This window comes from Palaemon carinicauda, chromosome 28 (genome assembly GCF_036898095.1).
Source record: "Palaemon carinicauda isolate YSFRI2023 chromosome 28, ASM3689809v2, whole genome shotgun sequence".
Classification (NCBI taxonomy): Eukaryota; Metazoa; Arthropoda; class Malacostraca; order Decapoda; family Palaemonidae; genus Palaemon; species Palaemon carinicauda.
The window spans coordinates 18,398,320-18,417,503 of record NC_090752.1 but is presented as its reverse complement, the minus strand read 5'-3'; the positions used below and the strand labels follow the sequence as shown (position 1 = coordinate 18,417,503).

Here is a 19,184-nt window from a genome sequence, read left to right as displayed (position 1 = left end):
GATAGCCCTAAGTAGGTACAGCACTGGTGTCCTGTCCTGAACTATAATGAAGCAGAATCCCCAATGTCTGCCTAACCTAGGCTAGGAGAACCTGTCTCCCAGGCCAGGAAAGGCAGGGTAAGGGCAAGTCGTTAGTCCACAGGGAGGAGGGGTCGTAACCCAACCAAGTGTGGACCAGGGGCAGAGCTAAGCCCTCCACCTTCGTTCTCCAAGGGACCAGAAGGGGAATACATTCCCCTAAAGGAGGCATGGAGGCGAACGACTGATACTCTGAGGGTTTGTCCCCAACTCAAAGCGCACATCTATGGCCAGGAGAAGGGGCAGAAGGGACCTAGCCTAACCTAAACGACAATATCAAGGATAGGGAGGCTAGGGTGTAGCCTAGGCTACCTCAGAGGGAGGGATTACCTAGATGGGTAGCCTAGGGGGGGATTGAGGAAGTATATGAGTCCTAGCATGGGTTAGGTGCTAGGGAGATCCCTATAAACTTCCCCGAAGGCGAAAAATCATGTATGCACTCACTGAATCTTGTATGTATAATGCCTGAATCTTCATTTCACTTATAACACTAGGAACACTATCATAATATGCAAAAGTAAACATGAACACTTAGGCATCTTGTCTAGGGGCTAGGCCAGTAGGCTAGCTAGGGTTCGGCTAACATGATCGCCGAAGGCGAATACTAACAGCATAAACGGAATTTGAGCGTAGCGAAAAATCTTTTTTTGGGTGAGGTAGCCCTGTCGTCCTGATTGAAGTTCCTTCATAGGTAGCTTCCTAGGTATATTTGACTACAGTGATATATCCCAGAGAATTTACCAAAGGTATCCAGAATTCTAACTCCTGGAGCGAATATCCCTTAAAATTTTACGAAGGGATATCGCGTAATATCAGAGGACGTATTCTTGACACGTCTCATGGCTATCTACACCCCCAATAGAGCTTTCACTACGAGGGGAAAGAGAGGCAAGAATAAGGTGAGTCGTTCCAGAGACATAGGTCTCGACAAGTCACTACTTCTCTGCAAATAGTGCGCCTCTCCGCCACCACGAGGCGCCACCGTCATTCTTTGTAGCTTTGTAGGCGTTGCAGATACAGTACTATAGGGAGGGATTCATTATCCTTTTGTCCCAAAAGAGGGTGTGTCCATCAGGACGACATGGCTACCTCACCCAAAATTAGATTTTTTGGGCTCAGGCCATGTCGTCGTGATGGAAGTGTACCAGAGCATTAATGTATCTGTGGATTTCCAATTGTGCCGTTCATCTCGAGCTAAATCTTTCCTCTTCGGTATTTAGACCTAGAGACACTTGATGTTACCGTTATACATCAATCAGCTGATCATGAAATATGTCGGTGCTTCCTGCCCCCTACTGGGAAGAGTCTGGGTAGACTCGAGGAAAAAACCCGAGGATTGTGAGTTCAGGGAACAATCTAGCAAACAGTTTGTATATTAGTGTCAACATATACGTAAAGCATAGTCTGTACTAGGATGGGTTTGGTTTGGGCAGATTACTGTACCTCCCGGGTCTGTCGTGAAGAGACGGACAGGTTTATATATGTGTATTAACACCTTGAACAGTAAAATGAACAGTCTAGTACAACAAGATCTTACCTGTTTGCCTGGAACACCATGAATCTTAGTTCTGGTATTGACTTAAATATCAAAAGAGTCAAGGATGGTCTGACTTATACATTTAAAGAAATATTTTGGGCGAAAGAGACGCAAATATTCGTTCTATTGTTTATTACAAATAGAAATCATGGTTGTAAACAATTACAATGTATGCTGAATAATTCTGCATACAAGCATAAACAGTAATAATAGGATAAAAAGGGTTTGCCTGAAAAGGAAAACATTAGCCACTCAGGGGAAATATCAGGTTTCGCTATACAATCTGTTGTTACTAGAAACACTGTGCATATAAGAATGCCTGGCACTTGTGTCAGTTTATTATGCTTAATGTCACCTGTGTAGGGAGAACAGTCTATAGTGTTATCACTTAAACACAAAACTCAACACGATATGTCTTACGAGTCTATCGTGTACACCCTTCACTATAAGTCCCTAATAGTGCACTGTTCTTCGCACTAATCAAGCAGCGGGTTTTATCACACTGCCCGCCGCCACCACATGAAATTTAATTTCTTGTAATTGCTTCGCGTAGTGCTTGAAGAGGACCCTCGAGGACTTCCATCCAGTATAAGCACGAAGACTTTCAAACGACATCGTTTGGAAGAAATTCAGAGACGAGGCAACTTTCCTCGGATCATGACCTGCGGGTGTACTGTCTGGATCCGCTCTGCGAATGAAGTAGGTGATTTTCGCCCTAATCTGTTTCAAGGATAATGTTGAACTGGAAGTCTCTCCCCTGAAAAGCTGACCTCCCTTAAAGTCTGAAGTTCTACGAAGATAGACCTTTAGGCATTCCACTGGGCAGAGGGATGCTTCTTCCTTCAGAGGGCAGATTCTCTTAGTGGGCAGCTCGTTCTTGGCGAGAAATGTCGGGTCCGGAAAGAGGTTCAGTTCTCCATTGTCTGTGAACTGAATGTGGCCATCATCCCTCGAGAGGGCCACTATTTCGCTAACTCTGGCTCCCGAGGCTAGTGCAAATAAGAATATCACCTTCTGAGTCAAGTCTTTCAGCGAGCAATCCTCATTATTCAGGGTTGATGCTAAATGAAGAACTTTGTCCAAAAACCATGAACTGGGCTTAGGAGGAGCTGCGGGCCGAAGTTTTGCTCAGGCTATAGGGATCTTGTTGAAGATTTCGTTGGAAAAGTCTACCTGGAAGGCATAAAGTATTGGTCTGGCCAGGGCGGATTTACATGTATTAATCATATTGGCTGCTAAACCTTGTTCATGAAGATGGATGAAGAAGGACAAACAGAAGTCCGTAGAAATCTTGTTAGGTTTCTTCGCCTTGACAAAGGCCACCCATTTCTTCCAGGAAGACTCATATTGTCTTCTTGTTGACTTTGACTTGTATTCTTCTAGGAAGCTGATACTGTCCCTAGAAATCCCAAACCGTTTCTTGACCGCTAAGGCGAGAAAATCATGAGATGAAGGTTCTGTGTTTTCACTGATGAAGCTGAGACAGTCAATTTCTGCACTTGCTGAGTCAGAACTGGGTCCGGCAACGGGATCAGTTTCAGGCGTAGTTCCGTTACCAGGGGGAACCAAACGCTGTTGGGCCACTTGTGGGCCACTATTTATGCCGTCCCCCGAAAGGATCTCAGTTTGTCGAGGACTTTCAGCAGAAGGTTGGTTGGAGGGAATAGGTAGATCTTGGACCATCTGTTCTAATCTATGGACATCCTCTAGCGGAAGCAATGGATGCATTGCTTCCGCTAGAGGATCCTCGTACGGGGCTACATACCGGGGTAGTTTCTTGTTGTCGCTCGTTGCGAAGAGGTCTATCTGCAGTCCTGGGACTTTGCGTAAGATGAAGGAGAACCATCTTGCGTCTAGGGACCATTCTGACTCTATCGGTTTGGTTCTGGATAGAGCGTCCACTGTCACATTGCGGAACCCTTGAAGGTGGACTGCTGACAAGTGCCATATCTTCTTCTCCGCTAGGCGGAGGATGGCTAGTATCACTTGATTTATATGAGGCGATCTCGAGCCCTGTTGATTTAGGCATCTCATTATGACTTCGCTGTCTAGAACCAGACGGATGTGGATTGAGCAGCGGAGTTTCTGTTTCTTTAGGGAAAGAAAAACTGCCATGGCTTCCAGGAAGTTGATGTGGAAGGTTTTGAAGAGAGGAGACCAGGTTCCTTGCACTTTCCAATGGTGAGAGTGACCTCCCCACCCGTCTTTCGAGGCATCCATGTGAACGGTGACTGACGGTGGAGGTGGTTGTAAGGGGACCTTGTTCTTTAGGTTCTTGGCCTCTGACCATGGCTTGAGTAGGGATCGCAGATGATTTGGTGTCGGTCTTTTTAGATCTCTTCGAGCGTTTGATGCGTATTTTCTCTAGACTCCTGATGCATTTTTTAATTGTGCTCTCAATACTGGTTCTGTCACTGAGGTGAACTGGAGAGACCCCAACACTCTCCTGTTGCCTTCTTGATATCCTTGCGGATTGAAGAAGGCTTCTGACAGATCCCGCTATCTCTTTCCGTTTCTTTGATGGAATGGAAAGGCAGTGCGACTGCAAGTTCCAGTGGACGCCCAGCCACTGAAACTTCTGAGCTGGAGACAGTCGGGATTTTTCCAGATTGATCTTGAATCCCAAGTGTTCCAGGAACTGGATCACTTCCATGGAGGCTTGCCTGCATTCTTCTTCGGATGCTGCCCACACCAGCCAGTCGTCCAGGTAGGCTACCACCTGGATTCCTTTTAGGCGTAATTGATGAATGACTGCATTCGCAAGCTTGGTGAATATCCTTGGAGCTATGTTTAGTCCGAAGGGCATGGCTCTGAAGACATACTGTCTTTTTTGTAGTTTGAATCTCAGGTAGGGAGAAACTTGACGGCTGATCGGAACGTGCCAGTACGCATCCGTCATGTCTATGGAGACTGTGTATGCCCGTTTGGGCAACAGGGTCCTGATGTGTTGAAGCGTCAGCATTTTGAACTTGTAGTTCACTATGAACTTGTTGAGTGGTGACAAGTCCAGAATTACTCTGAGCTTTTCCGAGTCCTTCTTCGGAACACAAAATAGCCTTCCTTGGAATCTGACGGACTTCGCCTTCCGTATAACTCTTTTGTTCAAGAGTTCCTGAACATATTCTTCCAATATGGGGGTTGAGTGTTGGAAGAATTGAGGGAAGGTTGGTAGAGTTGAGCTCCAACTCCACCCTAGTCCGTTCTTGATTAGGCTGTGGGCCCAGGGATCGAAGGTTCAACGATCCCGGAAGTAGAAGAGTCTCCCTCCTACCGGTAGCATCTCACTTTGAGTGCTGGGAGGAGGATTTACCTCCTTGGCCCACCCTGTTGCCCCTACCTCTGGAGGGGCATCTGGAGGAGCCTCGAAAGGATCCTCGAGACTTCGGCCGAAAGGTCGTAGACTGCCTTTCAAACACTGGGGTGAACACCGGTGACTGAGTCGCCAGTGTTTGGGGCACCAGTTGGAAGGTAGTGGGCGATTGTGCCATCGTCTGGGGCACGTGGCCACGGGAAGCTGCTGTTGTTGCTTAGGCCGAGAGGGCACTTTAGTTCGTTTTGATCTATTCTTCGGCTGGGGACCCTTGTCAGCTGAAGATTTCCTTTTGGAGGACAAGCCCCACTTGGAAAGGAGGTTCCTGTTTTCAGTGGTGGCTTTGTCCACGACCTCTTTGACCACTTCACTTGGGAAGAGGTCTTTTCCCTAGATGTTAAAAGCTATCAGCTTCCTGGGTTCGTGCCTCACCGCAGCCGAGGCAAACACGAACTCTCTGCAAGCCCTTCTGGCTTTAAAAAAGTTGTACAGGTCTTTAGTCACTGTCGCCAGATGGGCTTTGGCGAAAACTATGTACATGTCCGGGGTATCTGGGATGCTTGCCATTGTCTCCAGGCCAGTCTGCAGAGACAAGGAAGCGGCTAAGCGTTCTTTCGTCTCCTGTTCCCTACATAGGAGAAAGTCCGACAGCTTGGGGAGTTCTTCGCCGACCTGTCGTCCGGCAATATCTGCCTCCAGCTTCCTGACTGTGAAGGTGTTGTGGACATCCTTCCAGTCCGCATCGTCTGATGGGAAGGCAAGGGAGAAGGGTCTACACATTTCCAGTGTAGGGCACGGTTTCCCTGCCTCAACTGCCTTTAAGGCTGCCTTGAGCCCTTTGTCCATAAAGGGAAAGGCATGTTTAGGATCAGCAATGAAGGACGGGTGCTTCTTGCTGAGAGCCGGCACCTTAGAGCTAGTATAGGCCCTCTCTTTTAAGGTGGTGGTATATAAGGCCTAAGCCTTAGAGAGTTCAAGGACAATCGTTTCCTTTGGCTCTGTCTCCTCTTTGGATGCGGGTTCCGTCCTGAGACGGACATAGCAATCCGGGTAGGCCCCTTTGCTGGGCCAGAACTCAATTTCCTCTACTGGGACAGTACCCAGTGTATCCGAGAGGAAGATCTTCCCACCCGAAATGGGCATGTGCTCTGGGTACCTCCAAGGGTTAACGTCAGAGAAGGCAGGGAGATCCATAACGTTTAGCTTCTTCGGAGCCAAACGTGCCGCAATAAGTTGATGCATTTCGGTCCAAAAAGAGGCCTCCTTCTCGGTCGATTTCTGTTGCATGTCCTGCACCATGGACAGCAACGAGTGCAAAGTACTTGTGATCGAATCCAGTTGTTGCGCAGTGGAGGAAGTAGAAGGCACCAGCTCATTCACTGTGGCCGATGACACCGAAATCGTATCGGCTTTCTCAGTTCGTGGTTCAGGTGGAACTTCATCCGCCTGATCCAACTCCTCCACTAGGAGATTGTTCTCGGTCTCCTCTGAGACAACTGACATGTTGTCTTCTAGTTGGATGTTCTTTAAGGCATCCGAGACGTCAGATTCTACCGGAATCTGCACTATGGGAATCTCAGGTTAAGCCTGGGAATAACTGCATCCGAAGATGTCCTGGGAAAAAGACAAGCCCCCATCCTTTTGTTGGGAAGGTATGGGCCAGAAGTATTCTTCTGGAAATCCCTGACCCATTTACGCAGCTTCTCCCTTGCTGCGTCCCTTGACTCAGTGGAATTTTGGTCATCAAAAGCCTCTTTTACCAGGTTGTCACAAACGGTACATACCTGCGGTTCCCAATACTTGAGAGCCCCCTTGGTGACTGCGCAGCGAGCATGGGCCCTGCACATGTCGTGGCCGCAGAAGTTCTTACTGCGGACCCTGCAAAAACTATTCCCGCACTCGGGATGCTCCTCCTGTAAAGAAAGGAAAAGTCTATTAGTATTCGGGGAAATTCTCAAATTTCAACATACATATAACATGTTATATTAGCTTGGATAGGATGAGCTATACGTAGGAAAGACACCTACATGTGTTTCCTGTCCAGCCAATTGCTATGACCTCCTCCAATATTGAAAGCAGAATTCTTAAGAATTTTTAGGGGAAGATGATATCCTATGATATAAGTGTATGTTAACACAATCTTCCAGTTTCAATAATGGGGATTAATTACAATAATGGATCATAACCATTAAAGGAAGAGAGAATCGCTCTCTTATATGTGATGGTCTCACAATAGGCTGCCCATGAAGCACCTTGTAGGCTGGAAAAACTTTGGGCTACAGCACTGACTGTTTGGTAACAAGTTGCCAGACTTGTCAGGCCTGCCGGCGTCTGCCGGGCAGGCCGGCACATGCCGGGCAGGCCGGCACATGCCGGGCAGGCCGGCATTCTGGGCTATTGAAGGCAATTATTGTCTTCATTACATTGAGTGATAGGCCGCCGGCAACGGTTCTGCCGGCGGAGGCTGCTCTGCCGGCCGGCAACGGCTCTGCCGGCTGTCGGCGGTCTCAGCTGGCGGCGGCGGCTCTGCCAGCTGCTGGCGGTCTCTGCCGGCGGCGGCTGCTCTGCCGGCCGGCAACAGCTCTGCCGGCTGTCGGCGGTCTCTGCTGGCGGCGGCGGCTCTGCCGGCCGGCAATGGCTCTGCCGGCTGCCGACGGTCTCTGCCGGCTGCCGACGGTCTCTGCCGGCGGCGGCTCTAACGGCCGGCAGCCGAGGATCCTTCCATCAAGGGGACCCAAGGCAGTCGGCGGCAGAGGACCAGGAATGGGTGCCCGGCTGCCGGCCGGCATCTCAGCGGCCGGCAGTTGGTTCCCGAATGTCCAATGTCTTTGGCCCAGTATGAAAGTATGAGAGAAAGAAAGGATTGAGGAAGGCAAGGGGTCAGCCTTGCCGACCTGCATCTAGAATGAGGGTTCAAGTGGAAGGGGGAATTAAATTCGGGCTGCTTCCACCCGACCATATCCCAGTCATAAGGGCTATGGAAGGCAGTCCAAGGGAGGACCGATGAACACTCTAAAGAATATGAGGATACTCGCCGGCAGCCGGCCTAGCCGGCGGCAGACGGGGAACCTCAGGCCAGTCCTACAAGAACCCTAGGGTCAATGTAGAACGACGGCCAGGAGGGTGTTGGATCATTCAACTCGAAAGGGATAGTGGGGAGGGGTTAGGTTTCCTATAGGTAAGGTTATGTCCGAAGGCACTACCTAACCCAAAGGATTCTGGTCTCATGAAGTAACCTTAGGTAGGGAAAGTCATTTCCCCAGGTTGGGTTAGTCAAGGGAGAGGATGTCCGTAGGACACCAACTCGCAGGAGAGCAGAATCTCGTACCAGAGACCCTAGGCAATGAAGAAATCCTTTCTTCGTTCTAGGGTCTACCAGCACAGGGTCTACCAGCACAGGACTGTCTGCTAGGCCAGGGAAGGGGGAATTGTCGTACAAAACTCCCAAGTATGGCCTAGGGAGGTCTAGCCTCCTGAAAGAGCAGCTTAACCTGACCTGGGAATTCCTTTCACCAAGACAGGGAGATGCCTAACAAAGACTGATACTCTGATGTCCCGTCCTAAACTCAAAACCAACTCAGTGGTTAGGAGAAAGAAAACGGAACGTCTCAGTAAAACTTTGCCAGAACTCGGTTCACAGCAAAGAAAACTGAGAATAGCCTTGGCTAATCAGAGGGAAGGGGATTGCTCTTAAATCTCCTAGGAGATTGGTATCGACTTAAAAGGTATAGGTGTCAGTCTCCCCTTAAAAGGCAATACAAGAGCAATGGGGACATGTATGAAAGTATACTAAAGCCCTTAGGCTAGTAGCCTAGAAGCATTGAGAATCGATCACCGAAACTCTCTCTTGGAAGAGGAAAGCATAATTAAGTAATATCATAAAAGTGTAAAATATTACCTGTGCTTCAATAAAACTTTGCCTGGTAATTTATATCATGCATGAAGTGTGAGGGTGCCTAGGCTAGGAAGCCTAGCACTTGTGAGGCTCGATCATAATAGCCAAATTCACGACAACAAAGACATAATATAAGAATCCCTAGCTAAATATCTAAATAGCTAAAGTTATTAAAGCGTATAAATGCCGGGAAAGGGTCGTTCTGGCTAACTAAATGAACAGAAGAACGACCGCGTCACTGACGCCATCCGGCTGGCAACAGCTCTTGTTACGTTAATTACGATCTCAATCGAAAAGCAAAACTGGCAAGAGCTTACATTTACACAAGATAAAGATATTACTTAACTTTCCAGAAGCTGATGAGGCTGGGGAAGACATCATAGTGTCCAAAATACTCCAAAATAGCACGAGAGAACTGGGAAAACACCGATCTAGCGAAGCTACAAGAGAAAGAATGGTGGTGGCGCCTCGCAGTGGCGGGCAGGTGCACTATTTGCAGAGCAGTAGTGACTCGTCGAGAGCGATATCTTTGGAACGACTCACCTTATTCATGCCTCTCTTTCCCCTCGTAGTGAAAGCTTTATTGGGGGTATAGATAGCCGTGAGACGTGTCAAGAATACGTCCTCTGATATTATGCGATATCCCTTCGTAAAATTTTAAGGGATATTTGCTCCAGGAGTTAGAATTCTGGATACCTTTGGTAAATTCTCTGGGATATATTACTGTAGTCAAATATACCTAGGAAGCTACCTATGAAGGAACTTCCATCACGACGACATGGCCTGAGCCCAAAAAAGCAACTAGTTCCTAGCAATGAAGACTAACTAATATAATCATTAGTTAACGGACCGGGAACGTTGCTCTGGCTAACTAAATAAAGCATGCTGGGCGAGCAACAGCGTCTCAACATGACGCATCCGATGAAGGCACAGCTCCGCCACAAAACACAAGATTTAAGGAAAAGTAATCGTTACTTTACGGCTGGAACCTATTGAAACAATACAAGAATATGGTACTCAACTTTCCAGAAGAAGGCGAGGCTGAAGAATGAGACATGATGCACAAATTACGCAAAACTGGGAAAAACACAACTGTAAGGGAAGCGCTACAGAAGTGGAATGGAGTTGGAGCGGGCGGATGTGACGTCGGCCAGTATGGTGGCCGTTTGTTTACATCGCTAGGTACCATAACAGTAGCGTAGGAGGAGAGTTTCTAGAACGGCTCCTCCCATAATTGCCACTCTAGCCCCTCGGAGCGCAAACGCTAGATGGGGTGCAGATAGCCATTTGGCGTGTCAATACATACGTCCCCTGTTGATATACGATATCCAAAGGGAAACCTTATGGGTACTCGCGCCAGAAGTTAGAATTTTGTGAAACCTTTAGTTTAATTCTCTGGGAATATCTACTGTAGTCAAATATACCCTTAGGTAGCTACTGAAGGAACCTTCCATCAGCACGTCATGGCTTGAGCCCAAAAAAGCCCCTAAGCCGTTAGGTTAGGGGCAGAGGAATCGACTACCAAGATCATCAAAACCCCTTGTATACTCTCTAGAAGGAGAAAAACCCATGTGCAATCACTGAATCTTATATGTATAATTGCCTAATATCTTCATTTAAATTAACACCAGGAACACTTATAATATCCTGCATGAAAGTAAACTAAAATGCCTAGGCTAGCATGCCTAGGTGACTGGGCTAGCATCTCTAGCGTCGTAAATTCGGCTACCTACACTCGCCGAAATTAACGAATACTATCGGCATAATATAAGTAATTCCTAGCAATGAAGACTAAATAATTAATACTGATAATTAGTTAAGAAACCGGGACAGTTGTTCTGGGTAACTAAATAAAGCATTCGAAGCGAACATCAGCGTCTGGGATGCCTCCGGTTAAGCAATAGCTCCGCCACAAAACACAGTATTTCAAGATAAAAAAGCGTTACTTTACAGCCAGAGCTAATTTATACAATATAAGAATAAGGTACTCAACTTTCAAGAGGCAGAAGAAGCTGAGGATTGCGACATGCTGGCAGTAAATAGCGAATAACTGGGAAAAAACACCTGGTCATAGACGCTACTACAGAAAAAATGGAGGACGCGGGCGGTAATGATGTCAGCCAAGATGGCATCGTTTATGACGTCATCCGAGTACCATAACAGTAACGGAAGAGGAGAACTTTGTGATGGCTTCTCCCATATCTTACCACCAACTTCCCCCTCGAAGTGTAAATGCTATGTGGGGTGCAGATAGCCATGTTGCATGTCAAGAATACGTCCCCTGTTATTATACGATATCCTAAAGGGAAACCTTAAGGGTACACGCGCCAGAAGTTAGAATTCTGTGAAACCTTTGGTTTAATTCTCTGGGAATATCACTGTAGTCATATATACCCTTAGGAAGCTATTAAAAGAACCTACTAAAAGGACGACATGGCCTGAGCCAAAAAAAACGGATTTTGAGCGAAGCGAAAAATCTATTTTTAGGTGCGATAGCCATGACGTCCTGAAGGAAGCTTCCTTCAGTAGCTTCCTAAGGGTATATTTGACTACAGTAGATATTCCCAGAGAATTAAACTAAAGGTTTCACAGAATTCTAATTTCTGGCGCGAGTACCCATAAGGTTTCCCTTTGGATATCGTATATCAACAGGGGACGTATGTATTGACACGCCACATGGCTATCTGCACCCCATCTAGCGTTTGCGCTCCGAGGGGGTAGAGTGGCAATTATGGGAGGAGCCGTTTAAAAAACTCTCCTCCTACGCTACTGTTATGGTACCTAGCGATGTAAACAAACGGCCACCATACTGGCCGACGTCACATCCGCCCGCCCCAACTCCATTCCACTCGGCGTATCCGCCAACCTCCAAGATACTATAAGGAAGGGAGGGGCTTGATAGGTCAGAATAGAGAGTTTTGGGCGGGTCCATCAGGACGTCATGGCTATCTCACCCAAAAATAGATTTGTCGCTTCGCTCAAAATCCGTTTTTTGGGCTCAAGCCATGACGTGCTGATGGAAGTGTACCAGAGAATTAGTGTATCGTGGGTGTTTTCCCTAAATAATAGTGCCTTTGACTTCCAAACAATATTCCTTTGGTCTGATGACCATAGAGACCGTGACATCTCCGTTGCATGTCACTTCCAGTGGCATAAACTATGACGTGGCTTCCTGCCCCCCTGGCAGGGAAGTCCTAATTGGATGTAGGAAGATCTTGAAGTCACCTGTGGGAGAGGACTCAGCCTTAGACGAGGGACTTTTTGGTCTCATAGACATGTCCTGAGAGATAAGTACTTTTGTTGGAACAAAATTGTCACAATTCTTAGGTGGGAATCTCCACCAGGAGCAGTATAATGAGATAAATTATAATGCTGATAAAATTAGGATAATCAAAACACTGAACAGTAGTATATTTGGATATAATAGGGCGAAATGAGACGCATTCGATAGCGAAATGTCAATTTATTTGGGAGAATTTTGCAATAAAATTAAAACTAAGATGACAACTTATTTAACATAAAAATTATTTGGATACAGACATAGGTTGAATATTGTCGAAGACGAAGGTGTGAGATCTGAAAAGAAAATCTTGCCACAGCACACGTAAGTTCCGATGGAACTGGAAAGTCTTTGACATCTGAAACACACTTCATGTCCGATAAACATGTGGCACACGCGTAACAGTCTATATCACTTCACCATAAGGAGGAGCAGTCTCTAGTGACACTGGGTGGCACTTAAAACACCATGTATCGCACAAGGGTCAACAAAGGCATCCTTTGCAGCGTTAAGCAGCAGGTTTTAGTACACTACCTGTGGCTACTACAAACCTTTTGAGTTCTTGCACCTGTTTCGCATAGTGTTTGAAGAACACTTTCGAAGATTTCCAGCCTGTGAAGGACCGGAGGCTCTCAAAGTCCATGCTCTGGAAAAAATTAAGGGAAGAGGCGACTTTTCTAGGATCATGACCAGCGGGTGTACTGTCAGGATCTGCTCTGCGAATAAAATAGGTGATCTTCGCCCGTAATTATTTGAGTGATAAATCACTTCCCGACGTTTCGCCTTTAAAGAGTTGTCCTCCGCAAAAGTCTGAAGTTTTACGAAAATAGATCTTAAGGCTCTCTACTGGGTATAGAGAGACATCTTCCTTCATGGGGCAGATTCTCCAAGGGCCCCACCTCTTCGTTGGGAGCTCATTCTTTGCCAGAAACGTTGGGTTAGGGAAGAGGGTAAGCTCCCCTGTGTCGGCGAACTGTATCTGGCTCTCCTCTCTAGAAAGGGCCACTATTTCACTGACCCGCGCTCCCGAAGCTAGAGCGAAAAGGAAAATAACTTTTTGGGTCAGGTCTTTCAGAGGGCAAGATTCATTGTCCAGGCTAGAGGCGAATTGAAGCACCTTGTCGAGAGACCAGGAGATAGGCCTTGGTGGGGGTGCGGTACGGAGTCTAGCACATGCTTTCAGAATTTTGTTAAAGATTTCGTTGGACAGATCAACCTGGAAGGCATAGAGTAATGGTCTTGTTAAGGCCGATTTACAAGTGGAAATCGTATTGGCTAATAGGCCTTGTCCATGAAGGTGAATGAAGAAGGACATACAAAAATCCATAGAGATTTCCGAAGGATTCTTCGCCTTGACAAAGGACACCCACTTCTTCCAGGAAGACTCGTATTGCCTTCTGGTAGACTTTGTTTTATATTCCTCTAGGAAGTCTAAGCACTTCTTTGATATTCCAAATATTTTCTTCACAGCTAGTGAGAGAAAATCATGAGATGAAGGTCTCGGGTTTTCCTTGATGAAGCGAAGACAGTCGACTTCTGGACCTGCTGGGAGAGAACTGGGTTTGGCAGGTGGATTAGCTTGGGCTTCAGTTCCAGGATGAGAGGGAACCAATTTCTCCTCGGCCATTTGGGAGCCACTGGGGTGCCGTTCCCTTGAGGGTTCTCAGTTTGGTGAGGACTTTCAGCAGAAGGTTGGTTGGAGGGAACAGGTAAATCTTGGTCCACCTGTTCCAGTCCAGGGACATGGCGTCCACCGCTTCCGCTCTGGGGTCCTCGTATGGGGTCACATAAAGAGGAAGTTGGTTGTTGTCGCTCGTCGCGAAGAGGTCGATTTGCAGTTCCGGGACTTGATGGGAGATGAAGGAGAATGATCCTGCGTTTAGGGACCATTCCGACTCTATTGGGCTTGTCCCTGATAGAGCGTCCGCCGTCACGTTGTGGAATCCTTGTAAGTGAACTGCCGAGAGGTGCCATTTCTTCTTGTCCGCAAGGCGAAAGATGGGTAATAGCACCTGGTTGAGATGGGGCGATTGTGAGCCCTGACGGTTGAGACATCTGACCACCACGGCGCTGTCCAGGGTGAGGCGGATGTGGATCGAGGGACGAGGGGAAAGTTTCTTCAAGGTGAGAAGCACTGCCATGGCCTCCAAGATGTTGATGTGGAACTTCTTGAACAGGGGAGACCATGTTCCTTGAACCTGATGTTGGTGGGAGTGACAACCCCCCCCACCCTTCCAGTGAGGCATTCGTGTGGATGGTGATCGACGGAGGCGGTGGTTGGAGAGAAACGGATCTTCTTAGGTTCTTTGTTTCCGACCAGGGTTTTAGGAGTGAACGAAACCTGGTTGGTAAGGGTCTCTTGAGATCTCTTCGAGCGATGGATGCGTTTCATCTCCAGATTCCCGATGCATCCTTTAGCTGTGCTTTTAGCACTGGGTCTGTCACTGAGGCGAACTGTAGGGAGCCGAGTACTCGTTCTTGTTGTCTTCTTGAGATCCATTTGGATTTTAGAAGTCTCTTGACAGAACCCGCTATTTCCTTCCTTTTCTTCAGGAGGAGGCAGAGGCGGTGACTGAAGATCCCAGTGGATTCCCAACCACTGAAACTTCTGAGCTGGAGACAGTCGAGACTTTTTGGTGTTGATTTTGAAACCCAGATGTTCCAGGAAGTGGGTCACCTTTTTGCAGGCACGCAAGCATTCTTCTGGCGATGTCGCCCAGATCAGCCAATCGTCCAGATAGGCCATCACCTGGACTTCTTGAAGACGTAGCTGTTGGACGACCGTGTCTGCGAGCTTCGTGAAGATTCTTTGGGCCACGTTGAGGCCGAAGAGCATGGCCCTGAAGGCCTATTGTCTTCTTTGAAGCTTGAATCCTAGGTAGGAGGAGGCTTGATGATTCATTGGAACGTGCCAGTAGGCATCCGCCAGGTCTATGGAGACCGTGTAAGCCTTGTGAGGCAGTAGGGGCCTTATCTGTTGGACGGTCAGAATCTTGAACTTGTTGTTCACAATGAACTTGTTGAGAGGGGATAAGTCCAGAATGACTCTGAATTTGTCTGAGTCCTTCTTGGGAACGCAAAATAGCCTTCCCTGGAACCTGATGGACTTTACTCTCTTTATCACCTTCTTGTTCAAGAGTTCTCGGACATATTCTTCCAGAATGGGAGTTGATCGTTGGAAGAAATGATGAGAGACTGGTGGAGGTGATATCCAGCTCCAGCCCAGTCCATTCTTGATGATGTTGTGGGCCCAAGGATCGAAGGTCCAGCAATCCTGAAAGTGGCGGAGTCTTCCTCCCACCGGTAGCACTTCATTGCTTCTGGTTTCCAGAGGGCTTACCACCTCGACCACCTGCTCCTCTTCCTCCTCTCCCTCGGGAAGGACGTCGAGAGGAGTCTCTGACGGAGCCTCTTCCCTTGGGACGAAAGGTAGTGGTCTGCCTTTCGTAGGCTGGGGTGAACACTGGTGATTGGGACACCGTCGGCTGAGGGACCAACTGGAAGGTCTGTTGTGTTTGGGCCACTAACTGAGGAGTAGCGGGAGCCAGAAACTGGCGTTTAGATTGACGCTGTTGGGGGCGTGGCTTGTTGGATTTCTTCTTAGGCTGGGGGCCCTCATCCTGAGAAGACTTCCTTTTGCGCGACAAGCCCCACTTATTGAGAAGGTTCCTATTTTCAGTGGAGGCTCTGTCCTCAATCTCCTTCACCAGCTCGACGGGAGAGAGATACTTGCCCCAGATGTTCGAGGAGATCAGTTTCCGGGGTTCGTGTCTGATTGTTGCGCCCGCAAACACGAACTCTCTACATGCCCTCCGAGCCATGATGAAACTATACAGGTCCTTCAGCAAGGTGGCGAGGTGGGCTTTTGCGAGGACCATGTAGACTGTAGGGACCCGAGTATCGGAGGACATTGTCTCAAGAGACCACCTGAAGAGACAGAGAGGCAGCCAGTCTCTCTTTGGTGACCAATTCCCGACGGAGGAGGTAATCCGTGAGTTTGGGCAGGTCTTCGTTGAACTGACGTCCGGCGACGTCAGGTTCCAGCTTCCCAACCGAGAAAGTTAGCTGGATGTCCTTCCAGCTCTTGTCGTCTGGGGGTAGGGTGATGGAGAAAGGCCTACATTCCTCCAATGTAGGGCAAGGTTTGTTCTCCTCCACTACCTTTAACACTAGAACGGCCGCTGATGGTTAACCCCCTAGAACGACCAAATGGTCAAAATGACCGCACATGAATTTCCTCTGCAGTTAGTCTATTATTTTTTAATTTATAATTCCTAATCTATTTTTGGTAACTTTTGATCATTCTTGGATAATGAAAAACGGTTCATGAAATAAACAAGCTGTGTTTTATTTAAACCAATGCCATTGAAGGGTACAACTATTTTTGTTCAATAGGAAAACTCATTATTAAAGAATGAAATTAATAAAGATTACAATTGCTATAATAACTAAAAAGGCTGCTGAAATTTAAATATCGACATGGATACAGAAAAATACAGGTAGGTTCTATGCACAATATTCATATAAACCCTCTTACACATACATAAAAAACACACACATACACACACAAACATATATATATATATATATATATATATATATATATATATATATATATATATATATATATATATATATATATATATATATATTTATATGTATACGTATACATACATACACACACACACACATATATATATATATATATATATATATATATACATATATATATATATATATATATATATATATATATATATATATATATATATATATATTTATATATATATATATTATGTGTGTGTGCTTGTATATATTTCACTACAATCCTTACAATGTATGATTTACTGTTTACATTTTACACAAATGATTTTCTTGATGACAATGTTTGTACATTTCCCACATACAAACTTCTTGCACTTACAGCAGATTTCTGTTGTCTTATTCCCTTTACATTGTCTTATTTGGCATTGTTTCCTCTTGTTTGAGGTATTTGAAACATTTGCGTCAGCATAAGTATCAGCATCACTTTCACTGTTTCCTTCGGCATGAATGTTCTTGAAGGTTTTCTGAAGTTCTTCAGATAACCGAAGAATAAAATCACGACGGGAAATTAGTTCACCTGTGACTTCTTTGTAGATAATCCAAGCATTGATACCAGAAAAATCAAATATATTATAAAAGACTTGGACAGGCCATCTTCGTGAAGCGGCTTTTGTAGTGTATAATCTTGCCATTTGATCCACGACATCAACTCCAAATTTCGAATTATTGTAGTAACTAATGGTGTCTGGAGTTCTCTTGGCATCATTTCCAATTTCTACCTTCTTATGGACTGTACTAAGTAAGAGAACATTTTTATTTTTCTTGCACTGATACACTGTCAAAGTGCACTGATTATGTTTTAGTATCTGTGAGCTGTACTGCTTGTCACGGGTATTTCTTATGGAAATTGGGATCTCCCTTCGTATACGGTTCACAGTCCCGACAATGCTTGTATTTTTAGCAAGCAATTTTTCAGCTAACTTTACAGATGTGAAAAAGTTATCAGTGGTCACATTTCTCCCTTTCCCTGTATATGGTTCTGTGAGCTTGAGAACGACGTATTCCGAGAGTGGTTGGTTTGATGGACGACTCTCGTCTTTTCCAAGATAAGGGAATCCATTTAGAAGGTATTTTGATTTTGCCGCTAACCAAAATTTTATTCCAAACTTGTCAGGCTTACTGGCAATATATTGGGTAAAAGGACACCTGCATTTTGTTGGAAATAACTGCTCATCTACGGTTATATTTTCACTAGGCCTATAACAAGAAATACTGTTTTTGATGAATCTGTCCCAAACTTCTGAAATCATAGCAAATTTGTCAGTTTGCATTCGAATGGATCGTGATGATCGAATATCAAATCTTAGGAATTTCATAATTTCCTTGAAACGTGCTCTTGACATTGTCTCTCGGAAAAAGGGAGGCACCCATTTTACTGACCAAAGGTTTTCAACAGATTGTCCTTTTGCAAGAACTCCTCTGGCATACATAATGCCTATAGTAGCATAAATCTCTTCAAATGATATGTTCCAAGTCTCATCATTCAATTTCATTCTCGCTTCAGTTTCTGTACACTTTTGTATGTGTTTGATAATGAAGTCATCTATCAATAATCCGAAAGAGCTCAGAACTTGTCCAGGAAAAACTTGACGTTTGGCAACGGATGTTGGTCCCGGTATTTCTCGTATTATGTTTTGGGCGGTAATTCTCCCGGCATTGACAAGATTCTGGTCAATACTTTCCCATCGTGTTCCATCCTTGCCAGTCAGAATAGTAGTAGAAGTTGTTTGCACATCTAGAGTATCTTCTGTGTTTGAAAGAGCAACAGTGCTTTGCAACTGTTCGTTTTCATTACCACTGTTGTCATGATAATCATCAGATTCAGATGAACTTTCTTGATTGGGGATATACTCGTTTTCTTCATCTTCAGATATCGGATCTCCTTCAGACTCAGATTCAGATAGTGTCGACAAATATGTCACAATTTCATCATTCGACAGAGAGCGTTTGTTCGACATGTTTAGACTCTAGTACTTCAGGGGAAACTGACTGAATTTCAATAACATGCCGCCAGACTTACAGGCGCCGGGAATACACGCTGCCAAACGTTTTGACTGGGGCACCACCATAATTACCATTGTATTGCTGCCTAGCGGTCAAAATGACCGTTCGGTCGTTCTAGGTATTACCTAATATATCTCAAAGGATTATAGCATATTTTAATTTTCAATTATTATCAATATATATCATGAAAAGTTAGGAAAAGTCAATGAGTATCAAGTTTGTTGGGGAAAGATTATAATAGCTCTATGCATCCGAAAATCAAAATGCGGTCAAAATGACCGCTTGGTCGTTCTAGTGTTAACACAGCTGCCAAGGCCTTTTCAGCAAAAGGGAAGACCCTGGTGGGGGAAACATGAAATGATGGGTGTGTTTTGCTCAGGGCTGGCACCTTGGAATTGGTGTAACTCCTGCACTTGAGGCTGGTGGCCAACAGAGACTGAGCCTTGGAGTGCTCCAGCACGATTACCTCCTTCGG

General features: G+C 45.9%; 1 protein-coding gene across 1 annotated transcript; it reads right to left on the bottom strand.

Annotated features, from left to right (window-relative positions):
* Positions 1–16,944: 16,944 nt before the first annotated feature.
* LOC137621697 (piggyBac transposable element-derived protein 4-like) lies at positions 16,945–18,663 on the bottom strand. Its single transcript, XM_068352213.1, has 2 exons — positions 18,384–18,663; positions 16,945–17,945 (listed from the first exon to the last, which is right to left on the bottom strand). The coding sequence occupies exons 1-2, from the start codon at positions 18,661–18,663 to the stop codon at positions 16,945–16,947; spliced, it is 1,281 nt and encodes a 426-aa protein (XP_068208314.1).
* Positions 18,664–19,184: the final 521 nt, after the last annotated feature.